At 40.7% G+C, this 26,254-nt stretch overlaps 1 protein-coding gene across 2 annotated transcripts in view; it reads left to right on the forward strand.

Annotated features, from left to right (window-relative positions):
• Window positions 1-26,254, forward strand: part of LOC134611411 (stimulated by retinoic acid gene 6 protein-like) — a 236,127-nt gene that overhangs the window by 208,214 nt on the left and 1,659 nt on the right. Inside the window, exons 14-19 of one of the 2 annotated variants that reach the window (XM_063455277.1) lie at window positions 2,535-2,583; window positions 2,669-2,786; window positions 9,005-9,127; window positions 10,141-10,304; window positions 24,811-24,868; window positions 25,449-25,532. In XM_063455277.1, coding sequence (XP_063311347.1) covers window positions 2,535-2,583; window positions 2,669-2,786; window positions 9,005-9,127; window positions 10,141-10,304; window positions 24,811-24,827 — 471 coding nt within the window. In that variant the 3' untranslated portion in view covers window positions 24,828-24,868; window positions 25,449-25,532. Of the gene's footprint in view, window positions 1-2,534; window positions 2,584-2,668; window positions 2,787-9,004; window positions 9,128-10,140; window positions 10,305-24,810; window positions 24,869-25,448; window positions 25,587-26,254 lie in introns of those variants that run through there. The other variant, XM_063455276.1, reaches the window with a different exon arrangement.

Consider the following 26,254-nt stretch of genomic DNA (forward strand, 5'->3'; position numbering starts at 1 on the left):
TCAGGATATATATGACTCCTTTGGAGTGGCACGTCAGATGATCTTTTATAATATATGTTTTTTTGGTGATATTCCCTATGTCCACTAAATGTCTTCTGCTGCTTTTTTGTTTCGCTACATGGAAGGCAAGAGCCGCATTCATAAAATCCTGTGAGGTTATGTAAAAAATTATAGTTTTTTGGGGGGCTTAAACAACTCTTTACTAAAATGTTTTTGAATTTTTTTGCTCCTCTGTAAGTGATTTTTGGTAAAGGGGGTAACATTTAATTTAAAATGGGGTCATCCCATAATAAGTGCCAATGTTTCTTAACTACTTTTTGTATTTGTCTATTCTGTCCATTGTAATTGCAGATAAAGGGTACTTCATTTGTTTTAAGCGATTCATTCTTTTGTTTATACCTGAGAAGATTTTTCCGTGGTTGTTTTCCCACAACCTCAAATCTCTTTCTAATGCGGTCTCTTCATATCTCTTTTCTAAAAATAGCTTTTTCAGATAACGTGCTTGCTTTATGTAATCTGAACCCTCCTTGCAATTTCGTTGAATTCTAAGGAATTGTCCCCTATGGGCATTGTCGAGCCATGGTTTGTGATGATAACTTGTTTTCTCAATGTAACAGTGAGAAAATAAAATCTTAAAAATAAATCTTTGTTACTATTGTTGAATCTCGGATGCTGATGTTTAAATCTAAAAAAAATGCACTGGTAAGATGTATTCCCCATTCATTGAGGTTAAGATACTGTATAAAATCATTAAGTTCTTCCAAGGCTCCAGTCCATATAAAGAAAATGTAATCTATAAAACGGCAATAGGACACCAAGATCATGGCCTTGCATAACATATGTCTCTTCCCAAAAGGCCATGAAGAGGTTTGCATAACTTGGGGCAAACTGGGTGCCCATTGCTGTGCCGCAGATTTGTAAATAAAACTATTTGTTAAAATAAGTAAAATTCCTTCTAGAATAAAAGCTATATGTTCTTCCTTAAGATTAGACTTAGTTAAACATGTTTTTCTGCTTCAGTTCCTTTATTGTGTGGAATTATGCTGTAGAGGGAGGTAACATCACACTTTACCATTGTGTATCCATCTTTCCACTGTACGTTTTCCAAAATATGTAGTACATGAATGGTGTCTTTAACCCCTTAAGGACACATGACATGTCTGACATGTCATGATTCCCTTTTATTCCAGAAGTTTGACCCTTAAGGGGTTAAGGTAGGTTGGGTTTTTGGTTACTATAGGTTGTAACAGAGTATCAATATAGTCAGATATCCTTGTTGAAATGTAGTCGATTCCTGATATGATTGGCCTACCTGGAGGGTTCTCCGTATTCTTATGAACCTTGGGTAGGTGATAAAACACGTATATTTTGGGGTTAGCTACAAACAAGTATTCTGGTTCCTTCTCATAAAGAATTCCCAATCCTTTCTCTATATATTTCTAATATTTTTAAGAGGGTTATGAGGCAGTTTTTGGTATCTTGAGGAATCGGATAATATTGTCTCTGCTTCCTCAATATATTGCTCTTTGTTTTAAAAACCACTATTCCTCCTCCTTTGTCTGCTGGTTTAATTCTCAGATTAGTATACTTTTGTATGTTCTTAAGGGCTTTTTTTTTATCTTCCACGGATAGATTCTTTTGGTATTTATTGATTTTCTTTATTTTTTTTTCTACCTCTTTTATAACCATAATTTTGAACGATTTAATTTTGTTCGAAATTAGGTATCTGGGGAAGAAGTAAAATTTTTCCTTTAGTGATGTGTGTTGGAATTCGTCGCCTACTTCTTTTGGCAGGCATTCTTAAAAAATTTTAAGACATAGTTTTCTGATCTTTTTCAGATCTTACCTGAGGTTTGATTCTGTAGCACATATATGTTTGCTCACCCTTGCAGATAGACACAGTCCAAGGTGACCAAGTAAGAAGCCACCTGGACCTTGAATCTGTGCACGGGGGCTGTGCAGGAAAGGTGTTCCAAGGCAGTACCGACAAGGTCACAAACAGCAGGATAGTCGAGGAATAGCCAAAGTCAAAGGATGCCAGAGGTCAGGATAAACAAAGTGTAGCCAAAGTCAAGGGATGCGAGAGGTCAGGATAAACGAAGTGTAGCCGAAGTCAGAAGCCGGGGTTAGTATGGAATACAAGTTCAGGAGACTAGAAACCAGGAACTGAACACATACACCAGGATCAAAGACTTAATATTGGTCTCAGGGAGGAGCAGTTTATATACCCAGCAGATGAATCATCAGTCTCAGGTGAAGCACAGCAATGTCCATGGAATAAGTCCAGCCCCCAGTGCTCCAGACATAGCCAGGAATAATAGGGCTAGAAAAGCCTGAAAGAATTGGAACTGCAGGGGCTCAAAGGCAAATAGCAGGCCCAGGACAGCAAAGATTTTAAAGTAAAGTTTCTAAGACATGTAAGGTGTTAAATACACAGTTATATTAGTATTATTATTATTATTATTATTATTATTATTATTATTATCAGATAGTACTTTTTTAATATCACTCTTTCATCTCTTTTCCATACACAGATAGCAATAGCAAGATATTCCAGCTGGCAAGTTGCATATATTTTATGGGGTAAATATAATTTTGATATTAAATTTCTGTTTAGTTTGTTCATTGTTATTGCAAGTCATTTATTTTCCTCTTTTCATTTTTATAGGTTACTCAATAATGCATCTCGTGCAAATACTTGTTGGAACCATTTTTGTACTTCTGGTTGTTTATCCAATAGAGATTGGCATTTTTTGGGATATGCTGAAAGACCTTCTAATTACTTGGTAAGTATATTAAGTTGTCCACATCATGTTGTGTCCTGTTGTTATTGCTTGCATTAACAATATAATAATTAATGTTTGGTAAGAGCATGTTGATCCATGGAAATATCTAGTGGGCATTTTTAAATCAAGAAGGACATTTCCCTGTTTGTGGCACAATTGGAAATCATTTCATTTTTATGTATATAAGAGTTTATTGAATTTTAATTAAGTACTCAGTTTTTATAGTACAATATGTGAATGTATTAGTACATAAGAAACACATTTGAACCCAAAAAATCTATTTTGAACTATCCAAATCACTTCAGGATCCAACTGAAAAATACTTAACAACACTCAACGCACCAACACAACTTTAATGCTCAAATATTTGTAGTTGTACTAATAAAATAAATCTTTTTGCAGTATTCTGCACTATAAAACTGCCTTCATAGCCACACCCCCTGATGCCAGAAAAACTTCCTTATCAAATGTATGTACCAGGACTGAGTGTGCTGCAGACAGTCAGAGAAACTACAAACAAGTAGTAATACCCTTACTATATGTCTCCATTGGTGACCTGTCCTTCTAATGCAGGTTGCCTGGTAGTTTAGATCACACAGTGCAGTCAGTGACTGTTCTGTGGGCATGCATATCAGTAGTTTTTAGCAGTCTTAAATTTCCCCTATTACTAGAAGTATGTAGGAAACAAATATTAGTCCAGGGTACTGATTTATATATAAAACTTGGTGATTTATTGTATGTAACTAAAATAGAGAAAATCACTGAAATCACCAATATCACCTAGCAATTTATAGCTCCACTGAAGGTTCACCTCTCCCTACACATTTCATCTTCTCAGATGCTCCTGGTGTACATCCATAATCATGGTATTGCACTTTGAAGGAGGCAGGTCTACTATAAGGTCCATTGATAGGCAATAGTTTTTTTGGGTACTGCTAGAGGCAGGAAAAGGCCACAATGTGGCTAGACAACAAATGTGAGTATTTGCATTGAGCACATACATGACACGCCTTGATATAATACTTCACATCTTCATGGTAAGATAGCCACCAGAATTGTCTTACTATGATTTTATTCATGCCAGGATGATTGTATGATAGGCACATGATAACATTTCAGTCAATAAAGACAGCCTTTCTCAAGTATTATATTATATATTGGCTGAAATGTTGTCCCTTGTCAGGGCGCCTGCATGGCATGTTACCTCTACAGCCTCACATCCCTCTGTTGTTCCCTCGGATTGTGTCATCACCCCGAGTAATGTGGGTGCAGCAAGCCTATTACAGCCTTCCTAAGGTTATTTAAACATTTTCTTGCCTTTGTATCGTGCCATGTTGTGGTTTTGCCTTTGTGGTTATCCAAAAGCACACTTGCTTATTTATATTTTATTGGGTTTTCTGTCCTTGGCTTGTATCTTGGCCATTCTCCATTCTGGTGCCCTTGACCTTTGGCTTGTCTATCCATTTACATTACTTTCTATCTCACTGACTCAGCTTGACTTTTCTATACTGTGTTAAGTCTAGCCATTCTAAGCCCAGTAATACTGTTTATTATACTATTCTATTGTCCTTGTTGTTGATTGAGTTATGTGTGTTGGGTGTTAATCCTGACAGTCATGTTGTGCTTATTCCAATAAAAAGTCTGCAGTATGATGGAATATGTACCTGCACTCTCTCTGCATTTGGAACTCGACATGTGGTTTGCCGGGTAACTGAGTCACCTAAGCTTGGTCTCACAATGTCACACTATGCATTATTTGCACTGGTACATGCACATCATTCAGCTATGTCAGCTCTACATAGTTTCATATACCACCTAATATACTTACCATATGCATTATATGGCAAGAGCATTACATGCCTTGTTATTGCCATGGTGTCTGTTCCCCTCGCTACGCCCCTGCTTGCTTTAGTGTTGCCTTAGCTATTCATAGGTAATATTTTGGATTGATGCACTATTAGATAAGGGACCACAAGACTATCTCTCATCCTCATTCACTCAGGTTTTGACCTTTACTTTTCTAGTTTACAGTATAAACTATTTTGCAGTAGTGTCTGTAAGACTGTTCTCGTGTATTTGTGATGAGTGCCAATATAATGAGCTACATAAGAAAAGAAAACAAATTGGATGTGGAAAATTCCCTAAATCACTAATACACTGCTTACAATGTGTGTATTATGTCTGACTGGGTATATAGCATTGTGTACATGTAGCAGTGTGCAGTTCTGTATTTACTTTGAAGCTAACAAGGCATCTTCCGGCACTCTCCAGGGGAGAGGAAGAAAAAAAATGCCGCTCCCGAAAAGCCAAGGCAGATTCCTTGCAAGCCTCATGTACCTTCGAGGCAAGTAGCCATGTGTATTTCAGGTGCTGTGATGCCAGGAGCTGTAATATGACTTCCATCTGGCTTCGGCATCACTAAGCAACATGCGAGGGAGCAGAACAAGATTAATACAGCTCCCTCGCCACCTTCATTGCACGACCTGTAGCCACAAGACCCACACTTGGTAGTGTGGTCCAGTAGCATGCAGAGTTGAACAAAAAAAGAGGCCATGATGGACTTTTAGCATGGTGACACAGAGTCCCCACATGTGGCTATGTTTAGGGTGAGGAGGACGTATCTGGCAATAGCTGAAGTAGTGGCCTCCTTTGTCACAATAGAAGCAAAGGCCTTTGGCTCTCCTTCTGGCTTTTTCATTTACCGTGAGCATGGTATTCAGTGTTCCAATTTGCATGGGTTCCTCTGTGTCCATGGTGGGGATAGGGGTATAGGTCTCACCAGCAGGTTTGGAACGTTGATGGGGCAATTTCAAATTGCTCCTGCTTTCTTTCTCTAAACCGGCGATCTAGCTGGGTGACCAGAAGGAACAGATCTTCCAATGAAGTGGGTACCCCAACTCTGGCTAGTTCATCTTTTAATGCCTCAGACAGACTCAATCTGTATTGCTCTATTAGACCAGTCTCCTTATAACCGGTGTCAGCAGCTAACGGAAATCTGTAGTATAATCCTCCACTGGTCTTCTCCCTTGCCAGAGGGAATGGAGGGCAGTGCGTGCAGCAGAGGGTCTCAGGGTGTCATTGTATAATGTACGCATTGCTGCAGCAAAGGAGTCCCATGAGAGCAGTATTGGACTGTTTGAGTGCAGGAGTTGGTGTGCCCAGGTTTGGGGTTTACCCGACAGCAGGGCAATAGTAGTGCGAACTTTCACATAATCATTGGGGTATGTGCGTGGTTTTAAAGTGAAGAGCAGTTCGCAGGCTGTGATAAATGATCGCAGTTCAGTCCTTTTCCCAGTGAACTTGTCAGGTAATGCAATATCAGGTTCAGGAGCATGGTGTGTGTTCCCCTTTAAATCAGCATAGCCACGCTGCAATTCACTTACGGTTTGAGACAGGAGGATCACTTGCTGTGTGAGGGTACTCAGGACATTCATCATCTCCGCGGGCTCCATGGTAGTCGATCTGGTCATTATGTAACAGTCACCAGGGGACTTATGTAACAGTTTACCAGGAGTTGGAGCCCAGTTGCAGGAGATGGCACAGGAAGCAGGCAAAATCCAAAACACAGTACAGATTAAGGGGTAATCCAAAGGCAGGGTCAGACGAGAAGCAAATCAGTCAGTAGTGAAGCAAAGAACCAGCAGGAAAAACCAAACGGGCAAAATGACCAGATAATAGGTCTCAGGCAGGGCTGGCTTTTACAGCCTGCTAATTAGGTGCAGCTGACCCTAATTGGAAAAGGGCTGCAGGTGGATCAGTGCTGCTTAATCCAGGGCAAGGTGGTCAGGAAGCAGAAAAATGCAAACAGAAACTGAAGCCCGTTGGTGGACAGCACGGCAGAGAACCTGACTGGGATGCTGAAGCTGTGAGTTCAAACTCTCTCTTAAAGGGGCGGCCATGCCTTGCTGTCTGCAGGGCTCGGGCTGTGCTGTGACAGGTAGGGAGGTTAGGTGGATTTGAATTTAAAATGAAAAAATATATATTATTTGTGAGGGTATGAAAGAATGTGTGTTTGTCTGTCATTGAATATGTGTGTATGTCAGTAAATGTGTGTGGTTGTGAGTGTGTGTGTCTGTCAGTAAATGTGTATTTTATCTATTGAGGGTGTTTTATTTTTTATTTCCACTATGGGGTAGTATGTTTTTTTTTGTTTCCAATTTTAAAACTCACCTTTGACTGCAATAGTCAAGTCAGGAAATAATGAGTGCACGAACAAGTACCTTAATTGTATCTTCATGTTAGAAATGGGCAAATGTGGGCAATAGTTTGAAGGTGGAAGCTACTCATTCAGACAGTATACACAGACTGCCAGTGGTGTATTTTAGTTTTGTTCTGCCCTAGGCATTACTAAACTTGAGCACCCCATTAATCTAAATGTGCCCCACCTTTTCCTGTCAAGGCCACACTTTTCTTTCTGTTTAAGATCATCACACATTTGACTGCCAGACAGACACCCTCACTGATACATGCACTGACATATACTTACTGACAGGTACATAATCATTCAACCAACTGTTCAACCAACACACACTTTCACCAACAGGAATCGCACACTTGACACACCTGCTCACTTACACACACACACACACACACACACACTCACTAATTTGGCACGCACCGATACACACACATTCACTGACAGATACACACATACAGACATACATCCTCACTGATTTGACACTTTGACAGACACACACATTCACTCACAAACACACACTGACAGCTATACACACACATTCACTGACAGTGAGTGTGTGCCTGTCAGTTAGTGTGTGTGTGTGTGTCTGTGTGTCTGTGTGTGTCAGTGTACATGTATCTGACAGTGTGCCTGTCAGTGATTATAAACCCCCAATAGATAAAATATGCGTAAACCTTATTTGATTATTTATTAAATGTACATGATAATCATATGACCCATGATTTCATTACAAGCATTAACCTAGTGACAAATTCAAATTACTATAAATACAGAGAGTAAGATTGTTAGAGAGGGATATATAATAGAAGTTATTATAACTTAAATCTCCAGACATCCCAATTAAATTCAATTGAAATAAACTCAATCCCTATAATCGGTTAAGAGGACTGAGATAATATCCTTAATCACCTATATGTAGACCAATTGTACATAATTTAACAGAAGTATAAAATAGAAAACTTTCCTAATATTAAAATATAGAGAAGACTAAAGGTAAAGGGTTATTAGAAGAACAAAAAAATGATCGATTTTTGAGTATATTCAATCAACTTTTTGTATCCCTAATACAAAGTAACACAATGATAGTTATACTTAGCAATGAAGTAGCAAGCTCTCAATGACAAATGTAGCTACTATATTGATAAGTAATGGAGCCTATTGAAACAGTCACTGAAAAGGTCCAGGCTCCATCACCCAAAAAACAAAGTAACATAATAAAGAAATCATAAACGTGCGCCCATCATGAAAGTAACTAAATAAATAACAAGGAACCTGACGTGTATTTCGGCACCTATAATTGCACCTTCATCTGGATCTTTATATGCATGTTTAAATCTAAAAGGAAAATCTGATTTTGCGCTCGTGTAAAGTGGGGATTTTTTTTTCACTTTTATTATCTCACAAATGATCTCTGAGTGTGACAGACCCCAATTCATCTCCCCCTTTTTTCTACTCTGATATCTTTTTTTATCTCTAATCTTTGAATGGTTCGTTTGTATGAGTGTACCACAAGGCACGGTAGCAGCAATATCAACAGTGATGTAAGAATTAAAATAATTTAAAGGAACACTCTGGGCACCATAACAACTTTATCAGGAGGTCCTTGGCACTGGCTTACCTTCAGGGGTTTAACCTCAAAGCCTGGTTCAGTTCAGCCCCCATACTTCTATTTTAGTCCGAGGCTTCAATCAGAACACATGGCGCTACTCCCCATTCACAAAACGAAGTAAGAAACGTAACTATTTTTCTCACTCCATTATGTGAATGTGAACCTACTGATAGGCTTAGAGTGTCAGCCATTCCGCATTGCAAGGCTTTCTGAATAGACTCAGAATATAAAAGTTTGAGGGCAGAGTTGACTGGTGCAGCCTGAAGAATTTTGGTTAAACTGTTTATTAATGGTTTGACACCTAAGGTTGCTTTGGTGCTTATAGTGTGCCTTTAAATACGTTTTAAATTGAAGTTACTAGAAATCTACTTTGTGTATGATTTTCACACTATTCTGTGTATTGTTTTTTAGGTTTGCTCCGTTTGCAGTCGTCTTTATATTGGTGACTTTGCAAACTCGACTTGCTGCAATATTCTTCCTGCAGGATAAAATTTCCGATGAAGATGAACAGAAACCATTAGCTTTAAATAACAGGTATTTGTTCACTGGCAAAAAATAAATCGAGTGTATACCAATATCATAATGCCAATGCAGGAATCCTTTTTTTCTTTTGAATACACATGTCTAAAAGGCTGGCATGTTCATTGAATTATCAGGAACCCCGCCAACTAGATAAATCCAATGCCAGAGAAGTTGCAAGAAGTGTCAGAAATCTGACAAACCCATGCAAGGTTCACAGATCTAATGTATTAGCCAAAGTTTCTAAAAAATTTTCAAGCACCTTGATTCTTTTTTTTTATCACTGCCATTAAAAAAATTCACAGACACTACAATCAGACTGCCCCCTAGTTTGAGGGACAACAAGGTTTATATTTAAAGAAACATACAGCACAAAACATACTGTTTCGAACACTTTTGGCAGGACAGTACTGATTTCGGGGTCCTGTCGAACTGCCCCGCTTTAGTTCCCTTGTGTACTGTATCTGTGGACATCCAAAACTGTCCCTGGGCAGCACAGTGCAGGTGCATCATTAGATGTACTTTCACTATGCAGCTGGCACTAGGACTATGCAAGGATAGTTTAGTAGCACTCCCTGTGTGGACCTGAAGGCTGGGGGCCAGCCGGTGAGCTTGTCACTGGGCCACGTCACTGGAGACTCCCACCCTGTACTGATTCTCCCCTCATGATTGTTGGGAAGTACGCCTAATTGTCCATGAAAACATATTTTGTAAAAAAAAAAAATGTGTTCCATTAAAAACAGGATTATACTTTTTTCTGCATTTTTCATTTTGCATTTTGCAAAAAACATTTTTCTCAAGTTACATATCACCCATTATGATCGTTGATATAAAATTACTGGCACTAGATGCTGAGCTTAGACCCAAGGTTGTCAACATACTAAAAAATTAAAAATGTTTTAAGCTACAATCATTCATAGTTTGATTAACCACCTAAATAATTATCTAAATAATTCCAGATACACAGTTAATTTATTGTTATAATGTGATTCTAAAATGTATACCTATTTTCATTTTATTTTTTCTAGGAAAGCGTTTCAAAACTTCAATTATTTCTTCTTCTTTTACAATGTGATTGTTGGTTTTGGTTCTTGTTTATCGCGACTGATGCGTAGTTTGGTTATTGGAAGCTGGTTAATAGCAAGAATAGACAGAACAATACTGCCACCAGGATTTGAAGGAAGGGATTCAGGTAAGCCAAGTGACTTAATGGCTTAAAAAAGGGTTCTAGAAATTAGCTCACTAAATAACCAGTGCACATGAGAATGGTTAAAATGAAGTCACTAAATATTAAACTTGGAGATTCAGTTGGGACCAAACTACAATTTGGCTGAATTTGAGCCAATCAGGTCATCAGAAAAATTCCCAGATTCTATTTCTGAGACAAGAGGTCTGCCCAATTATGTGGGCTGGATCTTCTTTCCACTCAAGAGGTAGCAAAAAAGCATGATTACTGGTTAGGAGACAGCCAGCAAATGTTAATTCTATGCACAGATCAGATGAAGTGACACACAGAGTGGAAAAAAGGAGGAGCAGTAAAACCATACTTCCAAGCAGGATTCTTCTAGACACTTTGACCTCACCTATTGAGTCCTCATGTGTGTACCCTTGCTGTACTTATGTTGGAGTGGGAGGTAGCTTGGACCTAGTGATTCTAGTGTGTGACTAGCTTTAGATTTGTGCTGTATCTAGCAGTTAGTACTAGCAGGGACATTAGAGAAAATTTTAAGTGAAAGATAAGAAATCGACACTTGGCCAGCATTTTGTCATTCATCCTAGTGGAATAACAATGTTCTGATGAAATGCTTGCATCAGGAATGCCTAAACAACCTTTGCTATAAATATTTATATTGCTGACAAAATATATTTATCTGAAAATTTTCGATTAATATTGGTTGTTTAGTTCTTTGTCATTCTATCTCACTTAGTTATTTCACTTTTTTCACTTTTTATACTTCACTTTTTTTTTTATATATGGACTCTCCTCAGTACCTGAGCTATACACTTATATCGTTCATATCTTTGGTGCCCGTATAGGAACAATTATCACTATTTTGTGCTAGCATTATGCCATTATAGGCAGACTATTTATAGTGCCATCAAAGGCAATATAAAGGCTTGCAGTAAGACTTTTCTTTAACTTTATTTTTGTATATGTTTGGGTGATTGCAGCCTAGCTCATGTGTGATAGGTGCCCTGACGGCACAGTTATATTTGATTAAGTAAAGTATTTGTTACAGTTACTCCCAGGCTAGCTGGAAGCTGGACCGCTTGGATAATCTGGATCCCAGTGTAGAGAGTGAGAAGAGCCGCTGCAGCTAGTAGTCCATACGAATCCTGCAAATGTAGAACAATCCCACTAGCTATTATACAGCTAGGATACTCTTTCCCCCACAAAACGAGTCAAGGCTGCGATTTGAAGGTCAAACAAGAACTGGCTTTAATGGCACACAGGGATCGGTATTTATGCAAAATCTCAGGTCCAGGGACAGCCCCCTCTGGACCTGATGGGATACAGGAATGTTACAAGGGATCAACCAATCAGCATACAAGGCATTGTTTGAATTTGTTACCGCCCAGCTTGGAGATAATAAGTCCAACGGTTTTTGACAATACAGTTATCTCCAAGCGCCTAAATACCACGTTTTTATTACACACAAAAAACAGGTTAAAAATATATAACTTTCACATTATTAGTTAGAATTCGGGACTTCCACCATTCATTCTATAGTCCCGGTCTGGATGTAATAGTTCACCGAAGAGCGTCTCAAACCCACGAACCATATGCTCAGTTTATTCGTTATAAAATCCGTTCGCATATTTGGTTCCTGAGCCTGAGATGGCGGGCATGTTTTTGCATGTTTCAATAGGCAGCGGGACCTCGGCATCGAACTCGTGGAACGGGTACCGGTCAGAGTTGTGCACGAATCCCCGCTCTCTGGCTGGATGTTTCGGGGGCCGAACGTAGACCGCCGTGAAGGAGGTACTTAACCTGCGGTTAACCACAACATTCCACATTCTAATTGAGGCCACACGCCAGGCTGTAGGTGGTCCCTGTTCGTGACCCTTTTGGTAGTTAGATGATCGGGAGATAAGGCACGAACTGGAATGCCCTGAGGCCGTCAATTAACCTGCGGTTAACCGCAAACCGCAACGCTCTGGGCGATCAAGTGGTAACACACTCCTCCAGTATGGTGGTCGGCCGTTCGGTAGTAAGAAAGGTGACCGGGGTTAAGTGGCGGCACACGCCAGGGACCGGGTGGTCTGTTGTTCGTTTCACAAATCGGTGCACGTAATCCTTTCGTGAGTACAGTATAAAGTGTAAAGTACCAAAGCCTCATATAATAAAGAACATCACAATGTTTGTCTGTAACGGTTTTGTTACAGTATTGTTTAGGCAAGATACTCCTCTTTTAACACTAAATTTTAGAGATTTCCATAGGTGCCCATGAAGGCAAAGATGTTTAGGTTCTTTGTGAAGTTTTATTTAATAGAGTCAGTGAGCTACTCCATTCCTGCACATGTTACACAAGTTGAGGTTTGTTTCATTAACTGATAACTGCTGAAATGACATTCAAACTGCTTCTCGTACATTCAGTAAATTCATTCAGTTCTGATACTATTTTGTACTATTTTGCTTTTTTTCTCACCTCCTCATTTACTTTATTACAAATTTGCATTCTGACATTGTTGTAGTTGTTTCATTATAAGCCACTACTTAGTCCCAGGAGGCCTAGAAATACTTTTGAGTGAGAGATGGGTGTTGTGCCTAATCATTAAATTCATGAAGCACCAATATCCAAAAAGCAATAATTAATTACCCTAAGGTTTTTAAAGTTATTGGTGGGCACCAAAACCCTATTCGGGATGAATGACTTGAGTATTTGAAAAAGGGAAAGACACTGACACCAAGTACTTGTAAATAATCCATACAAACTTTAACAGAGACTTAATTAATACGTAATCATTCAGCTTAAGGAAACAGCTTAATTTATCTAGATATTCAGCTTAAGTATGCATAACCTTAAGAGAAGCTTGCTGCACTCGACTGAGAGAACTTCTGGCAGTCAGGCTTGAAGGGGACCCTCTCTTACTGGGAATCAGGAGAACCAGCAATACCCGTCCGTATTACAGGTCGGTAGAACTCCAAGCGAGTGCCAAGTTTCTCGTCTTTTATACCTTTAGTCTGTACTTTTCCACCAAATCTCCTTATCAGTGCAGCCCAGAAAAGACCTTGCAAAAGCGTTGGATTGGACCGGCAGCTGGCCAGGCTGTTCAGGACCATCAACACTGCCATGCCAGATCTGTGCGGTTAATTATCTCTTATCTAAAAAGCTAGCTCTGTTCTCATAACTATCTCATGATAGTATGCATGAGTCATTCTAGTGCTGTGTTTTGTGGTTTTATTAACATTTTTAGTACTGTGTACCGGCGCCATCTTAACTATCTATAAAAGTTTGATTTGCTCAATAGTGATCAATAAATCATTCTTATTTAATATGGAATATTATTATCACAATGGGAGATTGGCTGACATTTTTTCTTTTATACTACTGTAAGACTATTTTACCAATATACAATTGTTTGGAGAAATAAAATTAAATTTATAAAAAAAATTCTGGACTTTTTTTAGTCCAGTGTCTGTAGTGCAAGTGTGCAAGAACTGTGCAGTGTTCTTAATGTCAAACACAATATAGTTACTGCAGTTAACCCATTTTGGTATGCTGTTCCCTACTACACCATCAGTAGTAGTGCCAAGGCTTCTGGGAACTAGAACACTTTGGCCATGAGGACTACTGACATCTCCATTACCTCCACCCCCACTATCAGTAGAATTTATCCGATTGTCTGATTCAACACCCAGGAGGCAATTGTTTTTATCCATACTTATCATCCTGTAACAATGTGTGTTGCTGCTTCAGTTTGCATGGCAGCATATTATAACAGACCCTACCTTGTGGGGGTCAAAAGAGCCACTATCTAGTGAAGACTTACAGCGGCATACCAAAATAATGTCCCCATAATGTCTGGTGTTGGAGGTGGAGGCAGTGATGATATTTGTTTCGTCCACCACTGCAGACATAGAACTTTTACCTCTGGCCCAGGAGCTACTCGACTGTGAATATGATGAGCCAGAGGAATTAGAAGATGATATTGTGGAGGCGACAGGCAGCAGCTCAGTATCTTATTCAGCAGCTAGTGTGCATTTTCCTTGTGCATTTTGTCCACCATCTCTAGGTTCATCTGTATCTGCTGTAGAATCATCTCATCCAATTTAGACTGTTGAGACATTTGCTACACCTGCTACCACTGGCACAAGTAGCTCATCCACTTTCAATTTTGACATTTCCACCACCACCACAACTACTACCACATCCATCAACATCACATGTACCAGTGTCATCAACATTTCCAATACCTTTGATCAACCCAGTGATAGTTTACGTCTAGTCAGGGCCGCCACCAGAAATTTTGGGGGCCCTGCAAAGCACAAGGTCTGGGCCCCCGTCCTCCCCCCGGCCCGCCCATGAGTCCGCCCACAGGACTCCTACCTAGTCCGCTGACAATGATGAAGGACTGAATGTGGTGTGTATAGTGGAAGTGAATCAGAATGGGTGTAATGGATGTAGTGTTTGTGTGTATTAGATACTGTTTGTGCAGTGAATGCAGAGTGTGTGTTTGTGTAGCGGATGCAGTGTGTATAGTGAACGCAGAGTGTGTTTGAGTTGTGGATGTAGTGTGTGTTTGTGTAGTGGATGTAGTGTTTGTGTGTATTAGATGCAGTGTGTTTAGTGGATGCAGTGTCTGTAGTGGATGTAGTGTGTGTATTAGACGTAGTGTCTCTATATAGTGATTGCAGAGTGTTTGAATGTGTGGTGAATGTAGTGTGTGTACTGTGAATACAGGATGTTTGTGTAGTGGATGCTGTGTGTATAGTTAATGCAGAGTGTGTGTCAGTGTAGTGAATGCAGAGTGTGTGTCAGTGTAGTGGATGCAGAGTGTGTGTCAGTGTAGTGGATGCAGAGTGTGTGTCAGTGGAGTGGATGCAGAGTGTGTGTCAGTGGAGTGGATGCAGAGTGTGTGTCAGTGGAGTGGATGCAGAGTGTGTGTCAGTGGAGTGGATGCAGAGTGTGTGTCAGTGGAGTGGATGCAGAGTGTGTGTCAGTGGAGTGGATGCAGAGTGTGTGTCAGTGGAGTGGATGCAGAGTGTGTGTCAGTGGAGTGGATGCAGAGTGTGTGTCAGTGGAGTGGATGCAGAGTGTGTGTCAGTGGAGTGGATGCAGAGTGTGTGCCAGTGGAGTGGATGCAGAGTGTGTGCCAGTGGAGTGGATGCAGAGTGTGTGCCAGTGGAGTGGATGCAGAGTGTGTGATAGTGTAGTGAATGCAGAGTGTGTGTTAGTATAATGAATGCAGAGTGTGTGTTTGTGCAGCGGATGCAGTGTGTGATTGTAGTGAATGCAGAGTGTGTGTTAGTGTAATGAATGCAGAGTGTGTGTCAGTGTAGTGAATGCAGTGTGTGTGTCAGTGTAGTGAATGCAGAGTGTGTGTCAGTGTAATGGATGCAGTGTGTGTCAGTGTAATGGATGCAGTGTGTGTCAGTGTAATGGATGCAGTGTGTGTCAGTGTAATGGATGCAGTGTGTGTCAGTGTAGTGAATGCAGTGTGTGTGCTAGTGTAATGACTGTAGTGTGTGTGTTAGTGCAGTGTATGCAGAGTGTGTGTGTTAGTGTAATGAATGCAGTATGTGTGTCAGTGTAATGGATGCAGAGTGTGTGTCAGTGTAGTGAATGCAGAGTGTGTCAGTGTAGTGAATGCAGAGTGTGTCAGTGTAGTGAATGCAGAGTGTGTCAGTGTAGTGGATGCAGTGTGTGTGATAATGCAGTGAATGCAGAGTGTGTGTCAGTGTAATGAATGCAGTGTGTGTGTTAGTGCAGGGAATGCAGTGTGTGTGTGTTAGTGTAATGGATGCAGTGTGTGTTAGTGTAATTAATGCAATGTGTGTGTTAGTGTAATGAATGCAGTGTGTGTGTGTTAGTGCAGTGAATGCAGTGTGTGTGTGTGTGTGTTAGTGTAATGAATGCAGCGTGTGTGTTAGTCTAGTGAATGCAGTGTGTGTGTGTGTGTTTACCAGTGTATGCATGTTGTGTAAATGGAGCATTCCCCCCCACATTAAATGTAATGAAAGATATCCCCCCTCCCTGTTTCTTACCTGGTCCAGGGAGGGAGGGAGATTCCATCCCTGGTGGTCCAGTGGCCTGCAGGAGCACTTTACAGATCTTCCCTGTAGCAGAACCCCGTTTTGGCTGTCCCATCTATTTCTTTTATTGTTGGCACTGCAGAGGTTTTCCTGTGCCTGGAGTACACAGAATTACATGTAACTATATGTGGCCATACTTTGTTCAGTATAAGAATACCAGCTTGCATGTGAACGACTAAATTCACCATACGAACAAAGTACTGAACAACCGGACCACCCTGATGTGAAGAATAGATGTAATTTACCTCCCTTATTGCTTTTCATATTCCCTTGTACATACGAACACGCTGCTATATTCCCTGGGTGGCTGCCATTTCGGCAGCCAAACACGTGGTGGCGGCCATCTTAAACCCGCGAACAGCGGTGTTTGGTCGTCGAGTGTCTGGAACTCAAAACGGACACTCGACTAGCCGAACACCGCTAAGACCTCCAGGGCTTCAGAAAACACTGATGAAAACACACGAACGGCCAGTAGTTCGGTAGGATGAATCCCACGAACTAGGGGATTCATCCAGTTACCAACTTCACTATGGATGGTATAGCCTTTCGGGACTTTTGGGGCAGGAATGGAGACCGACCGCAGGGCCAGATCTCATGGAACTATTTTCGGCTACCTTATCCATGCGGTCGGTCAAAACTTTACCTACCCATAACTCCCGAACTCCTGGTCTGATCTGGGGGATTTTTGGATATGTTTCTCACCCAGATCAGGGCTACCAGGGGGTACTTAAAGGTATATCACACATATTTGGGGTGCATCTAAAAAGTGGGGAAAAGTATGCCTTGTATAAATGTGTTACTTGCTAATCTAAGGGGAGCAGATGTGTGGGAGGTAACATCTATGGGATTGGTTACTGTACTAATTGTGGTGAATCCCTCCCTTGCATGGGAGAATCTCATAAAAGTAGGAATGTTGCCATTAAACTTCAGTTCTACTCCTGATACTGTGTGTCGTCCAGTGATTGGGAAAGGTTATGGGATACTATTGGATTTTATTTCTGATTGTGATGGATATTCTCTTGGATTTATGACTTGTTCCTACATCCTCTTAATATATTGGTGGAATTCAGCCGCGCGGAGCGTTGCCATGGTAACCTGTGGCAACGCTTTAATGGCCGCACGTCTCGCGGGAGTTAAAGAGAGGGAAGATCTGTAAAGTGCTGCTGAAGTCCGCTGAGCCCCCTCTGCAAATACAGGGAGCCTGGGGCCCGCGGCTGCACATATATATAGCGGGAGAGTTTGTAGTGGGGATTTTTGCACCCCACCCTGCTCTAGTGCCCTAAGGCGGATGCCTGTGCCGCCTTATGGATGCGCCAGTCCTGCTCATCCTCATGTCCCAATCAAAAGATTTTTTAGTTGGCACAGTTATAAAATAACTATCAATTATAAGTCTGTAATTTAAAAAAAGTGTATAAACTAGACTTAGAGATTTGTTTTGGGCCAAACAGCAATTTGGCAAAAATTGATGGCCAGGATACAGTCACTAAATGTTGATTGTTATTTTTCTCAGATCAAGTGAGAAGTGAGCAATAAAAGGGGAAAAAAGAAGAAGCAGTAACAAAACCAAATAAAAAAGAATATACCTACATATATTTAACCCAATTAAATATTATGTTAGTTCAATAAAAAAGGTATCATTGCATACTGCAATACTCTTCACTCTTGGAGTGAATTCCGGAATGATGGCTGGGTTCAGCTGGGGCGGCCTGTTCCAGATGACGATGAGTGCTGTGTTTTCTCACTTGATCTGTGAACTAAATGGCAGGAAAAGGCTCCTATCAGTGTGTTGCAAAAAAAATAAAAATAATATATATATATATATATATATATAGTATTATATTATGTATTTATTTTGAAGCACACGATTGGCCCATTTTTGTGCCTTTTTTTTGTTCTTCTACTTCAGTTTACATATCAGAATCTCAGTTATGAAATTCTGCCGAGCTGAACCAACATTCCTCCAAAAAAATTTATTTTCAACATTTTTCACTGTGCACAAGTCTAGTTCATAAAGAAGGTGAAACTTTCAGGGAATTAATATACATTTTTTTTTTCAAATTTATTCTTTATTGGTTTTCAATAGTAAAATGGAGGATACAGAAAGAAAGGGGGAACGGGGATTCAATTAAAGTCACAATAAAGAACACATGTTCAACAATCCATGACATTTAGGGCATTTATCATAGCAAACATGTAGGTGTAGAGAGCCATATCATACATTACAAACAAGGATGTTATTAAATTCAATCAATTTGTTATTGTCCCTTGAGCAGTAGTTCTACAATTATGTTAGCATATCATTGTCTGGATACTCTCTCTCAGCTGGGGCTCAGTAAAGGATTGAACATTTGCATTGCTAGGCAACTCTTCTGTCATGGTAGATATATTTAGTGTAGTAGAAGACATATCTTTAGGGTTAGTTGTCTTATAATCAAAATAAATGAATGGATCGGGGGTTAGAACCGGGGTGGGGGAGGGGAATCGAGTGTAATTTAGTAATTTGATGGCGTAGCGTGTCTCTAGTGACGGGATGCGTTTGAGCAGTATACCCTGTGTATTCTCAGTTTATATAGCAGCACGTTCCCCAAATTCTCTGTCCCATATTTGCCATGCCTCTTTAAATTGGGTCAGTTTAGTTGCTTGGTTGATGGACATCTTTTCATATACATAGAACTGGTGTGTTTTGTCTATCAGTTGGGGTCTGGAGGGGCATTCAACAGTTTTCCACCGTTGTGCTAGGAGGTTCCTGGCAGCCAGGAACAGTATTGTCGTGATTTGTTTTTCCCCTGGGGTTAGTTGATCAGGTAAAAGGAGCAACAGGCATGTGGTTGCGGTCATCGGGAATGTCGGAATCGTTAATGTGTCCAGAATGGAGCGGGTCATATCCCACAATGGCTTTATATTTTTGCATGACCACCATATATGTAGTAGGGAGCCTATCTCAGAACCGCATCTCCAGCATGTGGGCGTTGTGTTAGGAAATATGTGCTGGAGCCTCTGTGGGGTCATGTACCACCTATACATAAGTTTCCTGTGTGCCTCTACATGTGAGAAGCAACGTGTCCATCTCGATAAGCCATTTAAGGCTGGCAGCCATTCTCTATCAGTGAGCGATATGCCACAGTCTATTTCCCATTGTGCCTTATGTGGTTGAAGTGTATGCGGCAAAGATTCCTGCCATGTTTTATAGCATAAGGTTAATGCCTTTGGTTTGGTTGGTGACGACCAACATCTATCTATAACCAGGCGTGAGTAGATACGGTCTCGGGGTAGTGTGTCAGGTGCAGGCATTGCATGGGCTGAGAGGATGCTTTTGATTTGAAGATATGAGAATATGGCCCGATTTGGTATTTGCCATCTGGTTTGTAACTCGGGGAATGGGATTATCCCCCGGTTGTTTATCATAAGGGATATGTGCATTATACCTGCTGCTGTCCAGTCATTTAGCGGTACGTTTTTGTAGACAGCCTTCAAGGCTGACAGGGGAGCTCTTGGGTGAAATGTAGTGTTTTGGTTTAGGGTGGAGAGGAAATGATCCCACACCTCCACCATGTATTGGGTAGTCGGGAATAGTGTGGGTCTTTGCTTTCTGAGACATTTAGGCGTCCACATATAGTCAATAAGAGCCAAGTCTGAGCCTTGGGCTCGCTCCATGTCTGTCCATTGAATAAGGTCGGGTTGTGCGTGTACTAGGATGCCAGCTGCTAACACTGTGGCCCTAAGGTAATGCCATAGATCAGGTAGTCTCACGCCACCTTGCTTGGGTGCAGCTTGGAGAAGGGCCTGTGCGACTCTGGGTTTCTTACCCCCCCATATAAAGGAGCTGCAGAGTTTTTGTAGGGCTTTACAGAATATTTTGGAGATCTTTAATGGAAGTAACCGAAAAACATAAAGGATGCGTGGGAGTAGCATCATTTTATAGGCATTTATCTTTCCCATCCAGGACAGCGGCACATGCCTCCACCCATTGATCTCTAGTTTACATTTAGTTATTAGGGGGGTTATAGTTCAGTTTGATTATAGCTGGTATTGCAGTGGCTATCTTGACTCCCAGGTATGTTAGGGAGGTCGTCCTCCAGTCAAATTGATATGCATCTTGTAATAATTGTATCGAGGTCTGGAGGAGGTTTATCGGCAGGGCCTGTGTTTTATCCCTGTTTAACCTATAGTGAGAGATAGTACCAAATTCCTCTAGCAGTGACATCAGAGGGGGTAGAGATTGATAGGGGTTGGATAGGGCAACAAATATGTCATCCACAAAGAGTGCTAAGCAATAAGCTTTATTATGTATCGTTATGCCATGTATACCAGGATTCATTCGTATCTTGTGGGCTAGGGGTTCTAGTGATAAAATGTATAGGAGAGGCGAGAGCGGGCAGCCTTGCCGGGTCCCATTGGTGATTTGAAATGGTGCAGAGATAAAACCTCCATGAGATACTTTTGCTGTAGGGGCGCTGTAGAGGGCCATGATGGTTTTTATAACCACATCAGGGAAATGGAATTTTCTTAAAACTTTGGTTAAGTATACCCAGTTTAGACGGTCGAAGGCCTTTTCCGCGTCCAGCGCAAGAAAGAGTCCTCCTTGACCTGTCTTCTCCAATGTGGATACTATGTTTAGAATTCTCCTGGTATTGTCAGAGCCTTGTCGTCCCCTTATGAACCCTGATTGGTCATTATGTATCAGTTTATGGAGAATTGGGGCAAGTCTATTACTAATGAGTTTTGCGTATATTTTGGCATCCCCATTTAACAGCGAGATAGGCCTGAAATTTTTACATTGAGTTGGGGCCTTGCCTGGCTTAGGGAGAGTAGAGACGTGTGCCACCAGCATCTCCGCCGAGAGGGCACCTCTCTCCGCGCCATGATTGAGGGTATTGAGTAGATATGGGGCTATAATGGTGGAGAATGTCTGATAATATGCGTTGGTAAGGCCATCGGGCCCTGGGGATTTGCGGGTCGGGAGTTGTGAAATGACTACCGAAAGTTCTTCTGGGGAGAAGGGTCGTGTTAGGTTATTCTGTTCCTCTATTGTTAGTTCAGGTAGTTGCAAGTCACTTAGGAATTTGTCAATTGTCTCAGGCGTGGGAACCTTTGTGTCAGAATTATCTCTCAGATTGTACAGCTCCCCGTAATATTTGGCAAATTGATTGACAATACTCTGTGGATCAATAGTACATTTCCCTTTCTCATCTTTCAGGTGGGCAATCCTGGAGGCGACTGTTTTGTGTTTAAGTTGAGTAGCTAGCCTGGCACCTGCTCTGTTACCGTTTGCAAAGAAGTTATATTTAACTTTTCTCAGCAAAAAGGTGGTTTTTTCCAGTTCTATTTCTCTAAGACGTGATTGTAATTTTAGTATGTGTTCACGTGAAGTGGTGGTCGGATCACGTTTATTAGAGTGTGTCCACCGCGTAATCTCAGCCATAATTGCGTTGTACTCGGCTTTTCTCAGTTTCTTTGCATGACTAGCATGTTTTATGAAGCTCCCCCGAATACAGGCTTTATGAGCTAACCATAGCTGGTCAGCCGAGATGTCAGCAGTATTGTTTTCCTTAAAATAATTGTTTAGGTCGATGGATATCTGATCCACCACAGTCGGATTCGCCAGTAGTGTGTCGTTTAGCCTCCATGTGCCTGTGCCTTTGTTGGGAAAGGGTTCTTTTACTGTTAGCGTGATGGGGGCATGATCTGACCACGAAATGGTTCCAATAGTGGCTTCCTCTATATTGGGTAAAAATGTGGCCGGGATTAGGAAGCGGTCTATTCGGGAATAGCTATTATGTGCCATTGTATGGCACGTATAGTCAATTTCTGTTGGGTGATGTATTCGCCACGGATCTACTATGTGTTGGGCCGTAAGAGTGGCGCAAATGCGCGCAGTCAGAGCTGCTCGCTGTTTCCGCGATGTCGCAGACATAGTTGCTGTGGTGGAGGAGTCAGCAGCGCTATCTAGTAGGAAGTTAGTGTCGCCTCCAATGATTACCTCCCCATATTTATACTGTTCCGCCAATGCTAACACCATGACTAGAAACTCATGTTGGTTGTCATTGGGGGTATATACATTAATCAGTGTGTATGGTATATTATTGATTATGCATTGAAGTATCAAGTAACGACCTTTTTTATCACCAATTTTGCGCGTCAAGGAAAACGTAACATCACTACTAACCAATATGGATACACCCCTCTTTTTTGTTGTATAACATGTGTGGAGGTCGTGGGGGTATTCTTTAGAATTAAATCTAGGTTTGCCCTGCCAGGTGAAATGCGTCTCCTGAAAAAACGCCACTTGTGCTTTGTGTCTTTTGGCCTCATTAATAGCTAGTCGCCTCTTTGTAGGGGAATTGAGCCCTTTAGTATTTAATGACAACAGTTTTAAAGGCATAGAGTCAGGTAGGTGTGAGCTCCTTTGAGCGCAGACGCCAGGATTTGTCTAATTCGTGAAGTTTTATAGTAAGTAAATAGTACACTCGTAAAGGTGGGGATAACTGGGGGTAAACTATATACATTTGTCCGTTCGTCACCTAGGGCAACGGTAGACCACTCACGGTAACGGATTGCGTCGGCCAGAGAATGGCCTTGGGGTTGTTCCATAAGCGCAATCTGCTTAGGTTAGCAGGTCTTGTGGGTAAGGGGGGAGACAAGCAGGAGCTCATCCGCTGTGGCTATTTTAGTGTCAATATAATCGGCGGACATGTGTTAGAGCGTGGTACATAGTTATATAAAAAAAACATCAGTAAGCAATAAACAGTTTGACATATACATTACATCATATCTTGCAAGACAACAGATGCAGGCTTGATGCATCCTTTTGTTTCGTCTATGATGGATGGTCAAGGTGCGGGGTTGTTCGACTCCGTATTTTTGTGGGCATCTTTGCGGTTATGTGCCCAATCTTTAGCCAGGGACCTCAATGCTGAAGTGTCAGTCACCTGTGTCGTCTCATTTCGTGGAAGTGGTATTTGCCAGTCCTGAAAAAGTTTCTTGCCCTCCATGAAGTCATGTATCGGTCTGACTTCCCCATTCCTTTTCACTAGTAATTTGGTGGGGAACCCCAATTTGTAGGGGATATTAGCATTCCTTAAGGCTTCAGTGAGAGGGGCGAAGGTACGCCGTTTCATTAATGTAGCAGAGGAAAGGTCTGTGAATATTTTAAGATGGTGGTATGGTTCAGGCCATTGCGTCATGGTTCTTGATGCCTGCAGAATCTTATCTTTTATGTGGTAAAAGTGGACTCTCGTGATTACGTCCCTGGTTGTATCTTTTGGTAGGTGTCTGGGTTTAGGGAGTCTATGTGTCCTATCCAGGGTTAAGTCCAGGCTGTTTAATGATGGTATAAGTTTTTTGAAGAAATCCTGTACATACCGGGTGAGATCAGCGGGAGCCACCGATTCGGGGATACCCCTTATGCGGACATTATTTCTCCAGTTTCTGTCCTCGTGGTCTGCGACCCTTTCTTCTAAGGAGTGAAGCTTTTGCTTCAGTGCTGTGTAGGCCTCAGCCACTGAATTATGCGCGTCAATCAACTCGTCTGTGCGGTCTTCCAGCCGCGCCGTTCTTTCGCCTATATTTTGTATATCGGCTTTAATTTCGGCCGTCATTTGCATAAGGTCTGCCTTGAAGGAGGATTTCAGTTCCAGCATGATGTTTCTTACCGATAGATCGGTTGCGAGGTTGGAGAGATGGTCTCCGGTGTCATTGCTCTTTCTGATGTCGGAGTCTTGTGTCGGGGATTGCGGCCTGTCGGCGCCATCTTGTTCACCCGTGTCCGAGGTGAGTTGTTTCTCTAGATGAGAATGCAAGGTCTTCTGCTTGAATTTTTTAATAGATTTTGTTGCCATCTCGTCCGGGATCCGATTAGCTCTATAAATTGAGTGTTGATCGCTATTTTCGCCGATGTTTACACGCTGAATTGCTCGCCACGCGGAGGAGCTGCAGTCCTACACGTCTGCTCCCATGCGCGGTCAGGACACGCCCCCCCATTAATATACATTTTATTTGGTATATTTAGAAATGTTTCTTCTCTCTTTACATTTTAAATAATCTGAAGCCCTATACAGGACAAAAATATGATCGTCTAATAGCCAAAAGCTGGACCTCTGAACAATCAAAAGGTGGACCAAAGCAACCACTTACTGTTGTAAATATGTAAAAGATTAAAGAGTATCTTGAGAAGGCTGGGACATTGCAACTTGTGCCATGTGGTCTGCACATGCTCTGGTATTCAAGGTCAAAGTGAAGAATAATTTATCCAAAAACTCCATATTAAGAAATCAGGTGGTATTCTCTTTATTCTGTTCAAAGATAATTCAACACATTTTCTCATGAGTGTTTTACAAATGATACCTTTAGTAATCATTTTACAGTATTACACTATCGTGTTCTGTTTCAGTTTTAAGTTTACTGCATACTCATACAATTTGCATATATTGTTTTCTCATAGGACATGGAGGAGTCTGAAGGAAATCATCAATTTCATTTCAGGCCACAGTAGCCAAACTGTAAGTGTAGCTGACTAAGAGTATCTTATACATGTGGCATTTTGACCTTAAATTTGAAATTCACTTTGAATTCAATTTGATCGAGAAAGTTAGTTTTGTTAAACACATTTAGCGCTATTTACTAAAATGAGAATTCAAAGTGAATTTTAAACTTAAAGTCAAAATAACTAAGTCCGCTATGCTCCCAGTTCAGCTACTTCAGCCTTAAATTTAAAACTCTTTTTAAATGATCCCTTTCGTGAATGGCCTTGGGAGTTTTATTTGGCTTTTGAGATACACAAAAGAGTAGTCAAAACATGGGCTTTGTTACCACCTTATATCCTACAGCGTTATTTGCTAAAGTGAGAATTCAAAGTAAATTTTAAATCTAAATTCAAAGTAGCCAAACTGGAAGCAGAAGGTTTCCAGGTCGGCTATTTTTATCTTGATTTGTAATTCACATTGAGTTCACTTTGAAGTCTCATTTTAATGAAAAACCCTGTTAGAGAAGGGTACACACTTCAGTGCCCACTTGAAATATGAGAATAATTTCCTTAGGACACATCATTTATGCATATGTTTATTTTTTTTCTCTCATAAGGTTACAATACATGGATCGGAATGTTATACGTGGATCACTATCACAGTAACCCTGTTCTCTCAGGTTTTTGTCATGTCCTTTTTACAACAAGGGTTGAGAAAGAACCCTCCGAATTTGTTCCTATTACCAACTTAAAAGGTACGTTTTGTCATAGATTAAATATACATATTTCACATGTGTCTGTTGGATTATATCAAAGGATTTGAAACTTTGTATTCAAAATATGAATATATCATGGCAAATCATGAAACATTAAGTTCAACAGGAGCTGGAGAACCACAAGAGTGCAAAATACTTTGGTGAAACGTGACTTTGTTCATGGGTCTGGGATCAAAAATCATCATAATTTAACCACATTACACTTAACATTTATATTGTATCTGATGATATACTGTGATACTCTGTTCCTCAGTATTAGTTCTTTAGGGAGACACCACACTTCCTAGTAAGCTTTGTAATATTTGCATTGTTATAAAAATAACTGTCAACTTAGAAAACACTTAAAATGTTTAATACTGAAAATGATCATAATATTGCTAAACCTTGCTTATTAAAATGCATAGAGCTTCATGGTGTTGCTTTTGGGTTAAAAAATTATTATGTGTTAAACTCAAAATTTGAAGCCAGTTTGCAGATATCATGTTTCCCTGCCAACTGTTTTAAAAAATTCAACTCTAAGTATTTACTGACTACAGTCTGTGTATGCTTTTCGTTACTATGGCTTATTGAAAAAAGCAAAAAAAAAAAAGGTTCTTGTTCCTGTGTTTGTCAAATGAGCTAAGTCAGAGACAATGTAATTAACTTCA

This window comes from Pelobates fuscus, chromosome 5 (genome assembly GCF_036172605.1).
Source record: "Pelobates fuscus isolate aPelFus1 chromosome 5, aPelFus1.pri, whole genome shotgun sequence".
NCBI classification, from domain to species: Eukaryota; Metazoa; Chordata; class Amphibia; order Anura; family Pelobatidae; genus Pelobates; species Pelobates fuscus.